This window comes from Setaria italica, chromosome VIII (genome assembly GCF_000263155.2).
Source record: "Setaria italica strain Yugu1 chromosome VIII, Setaria_italica_v2.0, whole genome shotgun sequence".
NCBI classification, from domain to species: Eukaryota; Viridiplantae; Streptophyta; class Magnoliopsida; order Poales; family Poaceae; genus Setaria; species Setaria italica.
In genome coordinates this window covers 10,512,090-10,523,708 of record NC_028457.1, presented here as the reverse complement: position 1 = coordinate 10,523,708, position 11,619 = coordinate 10,512,090, and the positions used below count along the sequence as shown (strand labels likewise).

The following is an 11,619-nucleotide window of genomic DNA, read 5'->3' as shown; positions in this document are numbered from 1 at the left end:
CCAACAACATATCTGAACCACTGGTGAAGGCAGAACTTCATATCTGAACCAGCAAGTCCCAGTGGTCTTCTCTACCACCGAACTCCACCGCGAGTACTTCAGCCTTAGCTACAAGCCTACACGCCTATAACCAGCTCAAACACAATACACAGCTGCCGCGCTTCGACGGATCGGCAGGTTAACCAAAGGCAACCAGCTCCTCTGGGGCTCTCTCGAGGTCTGATTACTTCGCTGTTCTGATCAACCATTCAGTTCGCATGCTAGTTCAGAGTTCTTTTGCTCTCAAAGAGGCTTGGATAGAACGAATCTTTCAGTGGTGTTTGTGTGTGTTGCGAGTAAATCACTCCTTGTTTGCAACAGTTTTCTTCTTTTTTTTCTTTTCCTTCGCAATTAACACCAGATTCGAAGGTAGATCAGCATACCTTGCATGTTTCGCAGTTGGCAAGCTCCTTCCTGTTTGGCGAATGATTTCTTTTGGCACAAAAAAGTGCTTGTCTAGATCTGATTTAACCACAGTTTTGTTTTCAATCTTACAAGTATGCTCTCGGTATCGCTTTTATTATTAAAGAATTGACTTTCTATCTAACTCTTTTTATCCCGACTAACTTTGGATCTAGGACTGTCTTTAGTTCCGGGTTAAAAATAAGGCACATAAAAGATATCGACGAGAAGAGCTTTAGTCCCGGTTGTAAATAAACGTCCCCCTTTTGTCCGTGTTGGAATTTCTAACCGCGACAAAAACCCCTTGTCCCGTTTGAAAATTTCAACTAGGACAAAAGATTTAATCCCAGTTGAAATTACTAATCGGAATAGTTCCCAGTTAAAATTACTGACCGGCATAAAAGGGGCTTTTATCTCGGTTGGTGGCTCCGGCTGCGACAAAATGCTCTGCTGAATCTTATCTTCTCCCTCTCCTCCTCTCCCTCCACCTCCGGCACCTCCCCTCCCTCCTCTCTGCCTCCAGCTCCTCTCCTTGCGTCGCCGCCGCCCCCTCCCCCTCTGCTACCCCTCCCCTTCCCCCTCTGCTCACCCCTCACTGGGAGTGAAGAGCGGCAGCGGGGCGAGAGCAGGGCTGGCGCGCGGGGGAGCGGCCGAGCGACGAGCGGAGGCGTGGGAGGCCAAGCGGCGGGCGGGTGGAGGTGTGGGCACGAGCCGAGGCGGGTGGTGGGTGGCGCGGGCGCAGGCGGCCGGCCATGTGGCCTTTTTTTTTATTTTTTCTCGAAATTAAAGGACCTCCTTTGTCTCGAAAAATTAATCCCGGATGGATTTTCGGGACCTTTGAACCCTACCAACTGGGACTAAAACTCAATTCTCTAGTAGTGTTCGAACATATTCCACTTGCAGTATACAATATACATGGCCAAAACATCTTTTTTTTTGGCAGGTTTGAGACCAAACAGTTGGAACTGGAAACCTGACTTGCAGCGTCCAGATTGCAGGCCATCTACTAGTCTCAGTACCCATCAGGTGAACTCTCGCTCCCAACTGTTTGCAGCTTTGTTCATATGGTTCTATGCCCGTGGAGTTGAGTGTGATATGATTATTTACCATGGATATACGATTTAATCAGGACAAAATCCACTTATTGCAAACAGTATCATACTTGTTGGAACATTCCCCGTTTCCAAGGTTGGTGTACGGCATTACAGGCCCTTCTTCCTCATAGCCACACTTCCTAGTTCCCATAAACAATGGAATTCTAGAAATCTTAAGACGGACTAATGACGAAGGAAAATGACTTTGGTAGCCCTATTAGGAAAGGATCATATGCATATGTAGATGTGTAACATCTCATCCTCCAAAGCTAGATTCTTTTTTTTTGAGGCATGTGATACCCGATCCAATTTGGTGGTCGAGTAGTAGCTCATGAGTGTTGTATGTGCATATGTTTAGTACCATGTTGGTAGTTGAGCAAGGGTAGAGGCGTAGAGCTAACTTATAAACCTTTTTGCAATGTGGTATTAACACATGCGCATATAACGCTAATGGACCACTACTAGACCACTAAATTAGATCGGGTGTCACAATATGATGTTTTTGTAACCTAATACAATTAATTGTGAATGGAGAAGTTTAAAGTAAAGAGCACAATTAATTAGGTCCCATAAGCTGATGTAAAAGCAGAAGGAAATACTAAAAAATGAAGAGCTAATAACAGGTCAACTAGGATGCTACACACAAGCTTGTACAAGCCCATGAATTCAAGAAGCCACCACAACAGACTTGCCGAAACACTATAGTACAGCTCCTCTGGATTGGAACATTGTCTGTTCCTGCGAATGCATCTGAATACGTCCTAGTGTAAAAAAATGCCCCAAGTTCTAAGAGCCACAAGCATTTACACATATTGCAGTTTTTACCACACAAAGAACAGCAAACTGTTCTGCAGCCTTAGAAACTCCAACATGCCGCTCTGCAATATCTGTCCTAAAGGCAGGGGCAACTCAACTATTAAACCTTAAAGGCCATCTGCGTGCCAGTGCCACATGCCGCAAAAGCTTAATAAATTAAAACCTCCATCTTGCATTATGCCCGCAGCACTTTTGAATATAAACCTTTCAAATGCCATGTCATCAGTAAGAACCCCTCGATGCATGATGGATTCAGAAACTATTCCATAGAAATAAATTTAGGCATGTATGTCCCGCACAACTTGAAAATTCATCATGAAACTCTGCAAGCAGACTGCAATTCTCCACCTAGAGATCCAAAAGTCACAAGGACTCAATGAAGCGAGGATATATCGATTATAGCAGCATGAAGTTCTGGAGCTAGAATGTTGAACACACTGAGCACTAGGCCTAACTACCTAAACAATTAAAAAATGGAGTGAGGAGTGGCAGCGGGGCGAGGGCAGGGCTGGCGCGCGGGGGAGCGGCCGAGCGACGAGCGGAGGCGGCGCGCAGCGCGGGCGTGGGCGGCCCAGCAACGAGCGGAGGCGCGGGAGGCCAAGCAGCAGGCGGCGCGGGCGCGGGCGGGCAAGCGGCGGGCAAGCGGAGGCACAGGCGTGAAGCGGCGGGCGGGTGGGGGTGTGGGCACGAGCCGAGGCGGGTGGCGGCCGGCCGGCCACGTGGCCTTTTTTTTATTTTTTTCTGAAACTAAAGGACTCCCTTGTCTCAAAAAATTAATCTCGGATGGATTTTCGGGACCTTTGAACCCTACCAACTGGGACTAAAGCTCAATTCTCTAATAGTCTTTGAACATATTCCACTTGCAGTATACAATATACATGGCTAAAACATCTTCTTTTTTGGCAGGTTTAAGACCAAACAGTTGGAACTGGAAACCTGACTTGCAGCGTCCAGTTTGCAGGCCATCTACTAGTCTCAGTACCCGTCAGGTGAACTCTCGCTCCCAACTGTTTGCAGCTTCGTTCATATGGTTCTATGCCTGTGGAGTTGGTGTGATATGATTATTTACCATGGATATACGATTTAATCAATACAAAATCCACTTATTGCAAACAGTATCATACTTCTAGGAACATCCCCCGTTTCCAAGGTTGGTGTACGGCATTATAGGCCCTTCTTCTTCATAGCCACACTTCCTAGTTCCCATAAACAATGGAATTCTAGGCATCTTAAGACGGATTAATGACGAAGGAAAATGACTTGGTAGCCCTATTAGGAATGGATCACATGCATATGTAGATGTGTAACATGTCGTCCTCCAAAGCCAAATTCTTTTTTTTTGGGAGGCATGTGATACCCGATCCAATTTGGTGGTCGAGTAGTGGCTCATGAGTGTTGTATGTGCGTATGTTTAGTACCATGTTGGTAGTTGAGTAAGGGTAGAGGCATAGAGCTAACTTATAAACCTTTGCAATGTGGTACTAACACATGCGCATATAACGCTAATAGGCCACTACTGGACCACTAAATTAGATCGGGTGTCACAATATGATGTTTCTGTAACCTACTACAATTAATTGTGAATCGAGAAGTTTAAAGTAAAGAGCACAATTAATTGGGTCCCATAAGCTGATGTAAAAGCAACAATTGCGTTCTATGTTGGACCAATTTCGAGTCCTTCACTTGCATTCTTCGTGAGGCGGAGGAAGTACATGCATCATTATAAGGATTACAAAAGACTAGCAGAAGGAAATACTAAAAAATGAAGAGCTAATAACAGGTCAACTAGGACGCTACAAACAAGCTTGTACAAGCCCATGAATTCCAGAAGCCACCACAACAGACTTGCCGAAACACTATAGTACAGCTCCTCTGGATTGGAACATTGTCTGTTCCTGCGAATGCATCTGAATACGTCCTAGTGTAAAAAAATGTCCCAAGTTCTAAGAGCCACAAGCATTTACGCATATTGCAGTTTTTACCACACAAAGAACAGCAAACTGTTCTGCAGCCTTAGAAATTCCAACATGCCGCTCTGCAATATCTGTCCTAAAGGCAGGGGCAAATCAACTATTAAACCTTAAAGGCCATCTGCGTGCCAGTGCCACATGCCGCAAAAGCTTAATAAATTAAAAGCTCCATCTTGCATTATGCCCGCAGCACTTTTGAATATAAACCTTGCAAATGCCATGTCATCAGTAAGAACCCCTCGATGCATGATGGATTCAGAAACTATTCCATAGAAATAAATTTAGGCATGTATGTCCCGCACAACTTGAAAATTCATCATGAAACTCTGCAAGCAGACTGCAATTCTCCACCTAGAGATCCAAAAGTCACAAGGACTCAATGAAGCGAGGATATATCGATTATAGCAGCATGAAGTTCTGGAGCTAGAATGTTAAACACACTGAGCACTAGGCCTAACTACCTAAACAATTAAGAAATGGAAACTTCAGAACATCTGGGATCATAAGAAGTGCATAATAAACAACTTGAAAGAATTCCTCGATGGACAACAAACAGGTTTACTAGATGCTTTACAAAGAAATAATATCTGATATCTCATACAGTGTAGGTCATGCTCATAATTTCATTCAGCTATGCTTCTTCTGGATTAATGCTCAATGAAATGTTTTAGTTTTTGAACTATGAAATGTAACAAATATTTGAAAAGTGAATATAAATGTAAAATCTAGAGTATATACTTTAGTTTACTGAACTAAAATTATTTTACCGTCAAATTTTGGGATTGAAATTTTCAGCGCACATTCAGTATTAGTTTCATTGTTACATGGAAATTGACTGAAATTGTAAAGTTCAATTCTTTATAAACTGAACTCTTCCTGTCTTGTTTTTGTTTCTTCTGATTCCAAGAATCAGCCATTATGATCATGAAACAGCATTATATTTTGTTATTTTTAAATCTATTTACTGCATTATGTAACATGATCTGCATTTATGATGTTCAGAACAAATGGCAGAAGCTGTACTCCTTGTTGTTTCAAAGATTGGAGAAACTTTAACGCAGGAAGCCACGAAGGCCGTAATAACCAAGCTATCAGAGAAAGTTGCAAATCTTAAGGAACTACCATGGAAGGTTGGGGAAATAGGGAAAGAACTAAACATGATGGACAATTTAATAAAACAGATAGGTACTCCAAGCCTCACCAATGAGCTTGTGAAGGGTTGGATTGCAGAGGTGCGGGAGCTAGCCCACCATGTTGAGGATGTCATTGACAAATATTCATACCATGCTCTTAAATTGGAGGAAGAAAATAGGGTGAAAAAGATCTTCACCAAAGCTCACTACATCACAGTTTTCAGTCAAATCGCTGAGGAGATTACCGAGATAGAGAAGAAAATCGATAATGTTGTGAAGCGAAAAGAACGGTGGCTACCTCAGTCCCAGCTCAGTCCCAATTTACTTGCAGATATTGAAAGGAAGCGGTCGCAGGACTGCCTCCTGGATGTTATTCAAGATGATCTTGTGGGAATTGAAGAAAACAGGAGACTGCTGACTGGATGGTTGAACTCAGACGAGCAAATTACCAGATTAATAACAGTATCTGGTATGGGTGGATTGGGAAAAACCACCCTTGTCACAAATGTGTACGAGCGGGAGAAGAACAATTTCACCACTCATGCTTGGATCGTTGTATCTCAGAATTATGATGTGGTTGAATTGCTGAGGAAACTGCTGAGGAAGATTGGGGAGCCAGAACAGTCACAGCTAGTGGATTTGGATGCCCATGACTTGAAAGAAAAAGTAAAGGAAAGACTAGCTGGTAGGAAGTGCTTGATTGTACTGGATGATGTATGGAATCAAGAAGCATACACTCAGATAAGGGATGCATTCCAGAACCTCCAAGCAAGTTGTGTTATCATCACGACGCGACAGGAACAGGTGGCAGTCCTTGCTCACCCCACCTGTCAACTCAAACTCAAGCCATTGGATCACGGTGATGCACTTGTGCTGTTTTGCAGAAAGGCTTTCTATAACAGCATAAATTGCAGCTGCCCCGATGAACTTGAGAAGCTGGCCAACAATATAGTGGATAGGTGTCAAGGACTTCCACTTGCAATCGTAACCATGGGTGGCCTGTTGTCTGCACTGCCACCAATTAAACAAGTTTGGAACGAAACATACAAGCAATTTCAGGATGAGCTGACGAACAATGATCATGTTCGTGCAATTCTAAATCTGAGCTACCACGACTTACCTGGAAATCTTAGAAACTGCTTCTTTTATTGTAGCTTGTTCCCTGAGGATCACCTAATGTCACGAGAGAGCCTTGTTTGGCTATGGGTTGCAGAAGGTTTTGCGCTTCAAAATGAACAAAGCACACCAGAGGAGGTGGCCGACAGATACCTAAGGGAACTGATCCAAAGGAATATGCTGGAAGCTGTTGAGAACGATGAGCTAGGAAGGGTCCGCACCTGTAAGATGCATGACCTTGTACGTGACCTGGCACTTTCTGTTGCTAAAGAGGAGAAGTTTTGTTTTGCGTATGATTTTGGCACATTGGTGAAGATGGACAAGGGTGTTCGTCGCCTGTCTTCCTGTGGATGGCAGGACAAAACTTCACTGAAAGTTAAAATTCAACTGCCACGCCTTAGAACCGCAGTTGCACTCGGAATAATTGGATCCTCCCCTCAGTTGTTATCTTCAGTTCTTTCTGAATCCACGTACCTGACAGTTCTCGAGTTGCAAGATTCTGAAATAAGTGAAGTGCCAGCATCCATAGGAAATATGTTTAATCTACGCTACATTGGCCTGCGTCGCACAAGAGTTAAATCACTCCCAGATTCGTTTGGAAAGCTCTCCAACCTCCAAACACTGGACATAAAGGCAACAAAAATAGAGAAGCTACCAAGAGGTGTTGTTAAAATCAAGAAGTTACGGCACCTTCTGGCAGACAGATTTGCAGATGAGAAGCAGTCAGAGTTCCGGTACTTCATTGGAGTGCAAGCACCAAAAGAGCTATCCAACTTGGAAGAACTTCAGACTCTAGAAACTGTGGAAGCCAACAAGGACCTGGCTGAGCAGCTGATAAAACTTACGAAACTAAGGAGTGTGTGGATTGACAACATAAGTGCAGGGGATTGCGCAAACCTTTTCTCTATACTGTCAAAGATGCCTCTTCTTTCCAGCTTGCTTCTCTCTGCAAGTGATGAGAACGAGACACTTCATTTGGAAGATCTGAAGCCAGCATCTGAAAACTTCCACAGATTGATAATCAGAGGGTGCTGGGCAGATAAGACACTTGAGTGCCCTGTATTCCGTGACAGTGGCAGAAATCTCAAATATCTAGCTATTAGCTGGTGCCACCTTCAGGAAGATCCACTGCAGCTGCTTGCACCTTACGTGCCGAATCTCACCTATCTTAGTCTTAACAGGGTGAGTACTGCAGACACCTTAGTTCTTTCTAAAGGGTGCTTCCCACAGCTGAAGTCGCTTGTCTTGAAGCGCATGCCCAATGTTGACAAGGTGGAGATCAAAGTTGGTGCCCTTCAACAGATTGAGGGTTTATATGTTGTGTCACTTCTAAAGCTCGACAAGGTCCCCCAAGGTATTGAATCCCTTCGTTCTCTTAAGAAACTGTGGCTGCTGAGTTTGCACAAGGACTTCAGAGGTCATTGGGATAGCGAAAAGATGCAGCAGAAGATGCAGTATGTTCAAGAGCTCCGCATCTGAAGTGGCACACGTGTACCACAGGAGTAGAAATGCACTTCACATCTGCTCGCAGCAACGTCAGGCGTTTAATCCTTTCCAAATAACTAAATAAGTCATCAGATCTTTGACATTGTTAATGCAACTACAATTGCAGTTATGCCATGCTTTAGCATTTCCTTTTTAATGGACCCTGACTTTATCTGCGATCAGGGCGTGCCCAGCCTCATCGCAGCTGTGGTATATTTTTCCCCATTGATTCAGATTTTGATTCCCATCCAAGGACTTGGACCTTTCGTTGTTTAACTGCAATTGCCAAAAATGTTTAATTTATTAATGTTGTACCCTTGCATTTAGATGCAGTCTCTGCAGTCTGCCATGCATCTAGCAATACTGAACTCAGTGGCGCTGTAAGATGATCCTATGATACAGGTCCATAAACCACTCGTAGAAATAGCCGACAGTTGGTGCCTTCCTGTCTGCACAATCAGCTTGTTTGCTGTCTACCACGTTCCACTTAAACCTACATGAAGTAAGAGGACAACAAGCTCAAATGACAGAGCCTGGGGATGAAAGATAAACAGGGTGTCAGCAAATTGTAGCTCATGCCGCCATACAGCCCAAAAAGCATTCTTGTGCCCTGTAACACCGTCTCGAATCCTCAAAGATCTATCTAGAATCGAACTGATAATATATGAAACGAAAATTTGCACGCCTACAGTTGAAAGTTGAAACTGAATCCCTAAGATCTAGGAGTGTCCAGTCGAAATTCATCACCTAGAAAGTAATAAAATATCTTGTAACTCGGAGAAATTACGAACTGATTTACGGGAGGGGCTAGCACCAGTGACTGAAGGGCAGCCGCGCCGCAGACGGGTTGAGGCCTTCGACCCTCGACTCCTCGAGAGGCCTCTCTGTGGCAGCTGCCGCCGGCACCGCGCCGAAGAAGCAGGAAGCCATTCCGCCACGAACTACGAGAAAGGGAGAAGGCCTTGCCTGCAGACGGCGCTAGTCTTGGAGGCCCAGTTCAGCTGGGCAAAGGCCACGGATTGCCCACCCCATGCATCCTTTCAGAAAACGCGGACCCGGTCTGCGCCACTGAATTGTTAGCCCGTTGGGCTGGCAGCTTGGGATCAAAGCAGCCAGTGAGTCAGCACGGAATTCCTATCCATCTTCCGGAGGAAATTTTTCAACCAATCTTCCAATGTTTGAGATTTGTTCGGAGTACAATCAACTAATGAGATTAAAACGGGTGGGAGCACACACGCAGTTTGGATACAGCTGTGGACAGGTGGGTGGCTGGCTGCATGCATGGGTCATGGGTGGTTGGTGGTAGATGGTTAAGATTCCTTTTAGATTCAAAATTTTAATCTTATTTTTCTCTCAAACCGTAAATACGTTTTAGATTTCGTTTAAACCACGATGCTATTTAGAATTTATGCAACAAAACAAGATCCAACATAAATATATTTTGATTTTTTTAAAATCAACATTTCAAATACGCTCTTCAACATTTGAATATACATGCTCAACATTTTGAATATATGGTTTCAACATTTTTGCATTAAATCTTGAATTACTTTATTGGAAATGTTGAACTAGTGTGTATATAAATGTTAAATCTAGTCTTCTAAAATATTGACTATATTGTAGTAATATCTTAAACATGCATACATTGGAAGAAAAAATGTTGAAATAGTATTTTTTTTTAAAAAGTTGGTGTGTGTATAAAAAATGTTGAGCCATAATGTTGGCGAATGTAAAAAAGTTGAAGAAAAATATTGGTATGTGTAAAACAAATGATTAGCTATAATGTTGGTGAATGTAAAAAGGTTGAAGAAAAATGTTGGTGTGTGTAAAAAAAAGTGAGCTGTGGATGTAAAAAGTTGAATAAAAATGTTGGTGCATATAAAAAATATTAATGAACATCAAGAAATATTTGTGAAACTTAGGCTCGGCTTTAGGGAAAATGTTGACAAATGTTAAGAAATATTAGTGAATGTAAAAAAATGTTGCTACATGTAAAAAATAAAGAAAAAATGTTCAAAAAGAAAAATGTGGGTCAACATAAATAAAATATTGGTGTATTCGAAAAATGTTCAGAAACAATTTGATTCAAAATATTGTCAAGTGTGATATTATTTTGTAGATCTTCGTAAGAAATGCTATGGTTCAATCGAAATTTGATCACTTGGTTTGGAAGCTGCAGAGTTTTTTCTTCGAATTTTTGTTTTGCACAAAAGCTGAAAATCCATCGCACAGCCCAGCAATCACTTCATTGCCCCAATTGCACGCACCCAGTACATATCTTGGTCTCCCAGGACAGCAGCAGCTAGAGGACGCAGGGGTGCATGCTAGGGAACGTGCACTCTTATTTTATTATTTTTGCAAAAGATTTTGTGACTTTATATATTCAAAATATCAGACTAATATACTCAACATTTTAAATACTAGATTCAACATTATTTTAAACTAAGTTCAACATTTCAAATAAACTAGTTCAACATTTGATATGGAAATGTTGAAGTAAAATACTTAAAATGTTGACATGGATCATCCAAAATGTTAATTTTTTAAATATATTTATATTGGATCTTATTATGTTACATTAATTCTCAGCAACATAGTGGTACAAATGGATTCGAAAATGAATTCACGATTTGCGAGAAAAAGTAGTTTGAAGTTTGAAATCCAAAAGAAAAACCACCGACTGGCAACCACGGTGGTCAACCTGCGCCAGCGCATGCATGCATGCCTGGTCCACGCCCCAGCTGCTGTGCGGTTAAGATGAGGTTGCACGGATCTCAAACATTATAAGTTTTAATTAATAAAATAGCAACCGGAAGTAATATAGGATCCCGGTCTCTTCATTGTTTGTTTGTGTTGCTGGGCCTCCTGCGCCATTGTTGGCCCTCATGGGTTTGGCGATCTCTAGACTTAGGCTCTGTTTGGAGTCGCTTATTTCCCGTTTATTGGTGAAAATAAGCGATAAACCCATCCAAACGCCTCGCTTATTCCCCGCTTGTCACGCAAGCCGCTTAGTGGAAAATCTGGAATTGAACTAGCAGGCCGCTTATCTCGTACGCGGCTCTGGATACGCTTCTGAGGCAAGCGGACCGTTTTTCCGCAGTACCCTCGGCCACCGACGCCACCGAGCCTCCCGCAACCGCCGCCACTCCCGTCCGCTCCAGATCCCACTGCTGCCGCCGCCACTCGGGTCGCTCGGGCCGCTTCCAGATCACCACCGCCGGGCTCGGCCCCCGCCGCCGGCTGCCCCTGCCAGGGCACGGCCCCCGCCTCCGGGCGCGGCGCCTAGGGTCGGCTCCCGCCGCCGGACGCCCCTGCCGCCCGCGCTCGGCCCCTGCCGCCGGCCGCCGGCCGCCCCTGCCGCCCGCGCTCGGGCCCCGCCTCCGGTCGCGCCGCCCTTGCTCGAATCCCGCCGTCGGCCGCCCGTGCCGCCCTTGCTGGGCCCCCGCCGCCGGCCGCTCATGCTGTGCTCGGCCCCCAACGCCGGTCGCCCGTGCCACCTGCGCTGGGCCCCCGCCGCCGGCCGCCTGGCCCGCCTGCGCTGGTCCCTGCCGTCGGCCGTCCGTG

At 44.3% G+C, this 11,619-nt stretch overlaps 1 protein-coding gene across 1 annotated transcript; it reads left to right on the top strand.

The window, feature by feature from the left end:
• LOC101761052 (disease resistance protein RPM1) lies at positions 1-8,362 on the top strand. The gene is made up of 4 exons (XM_004978975.3): positions 1-217; positions 1,385-1,467; positions 3,258-3,340; positions 5,324-8,362. Exon 4 carries the CDS (start codon positions 5,329-5,331, stop codon positions 8,047-8,049), a length of 2,721 nt encoding a protein of 906 aa, XP_004979032.1. The 5' UTR covers positions 1-217; positions 1,385-1,467; positions 3,258-3,340; positions 5,324-5,328; the 3' UTR covers positions 8,050-8,362.
• The last annotated feature ends 3,257 nt before the right edge of the window (positions 8,363-11,619 follow it).

Bases quoted from the DNA above. Each gene is read 5' to 3' on its own strand.
- LOC101761052 (XM_004978975.3), top strand. From the start codon at position 5,329: ATGGCAGAAGCTGTACTCCTTGTTGTTTCAAAGATTGGAGAAACTTTA.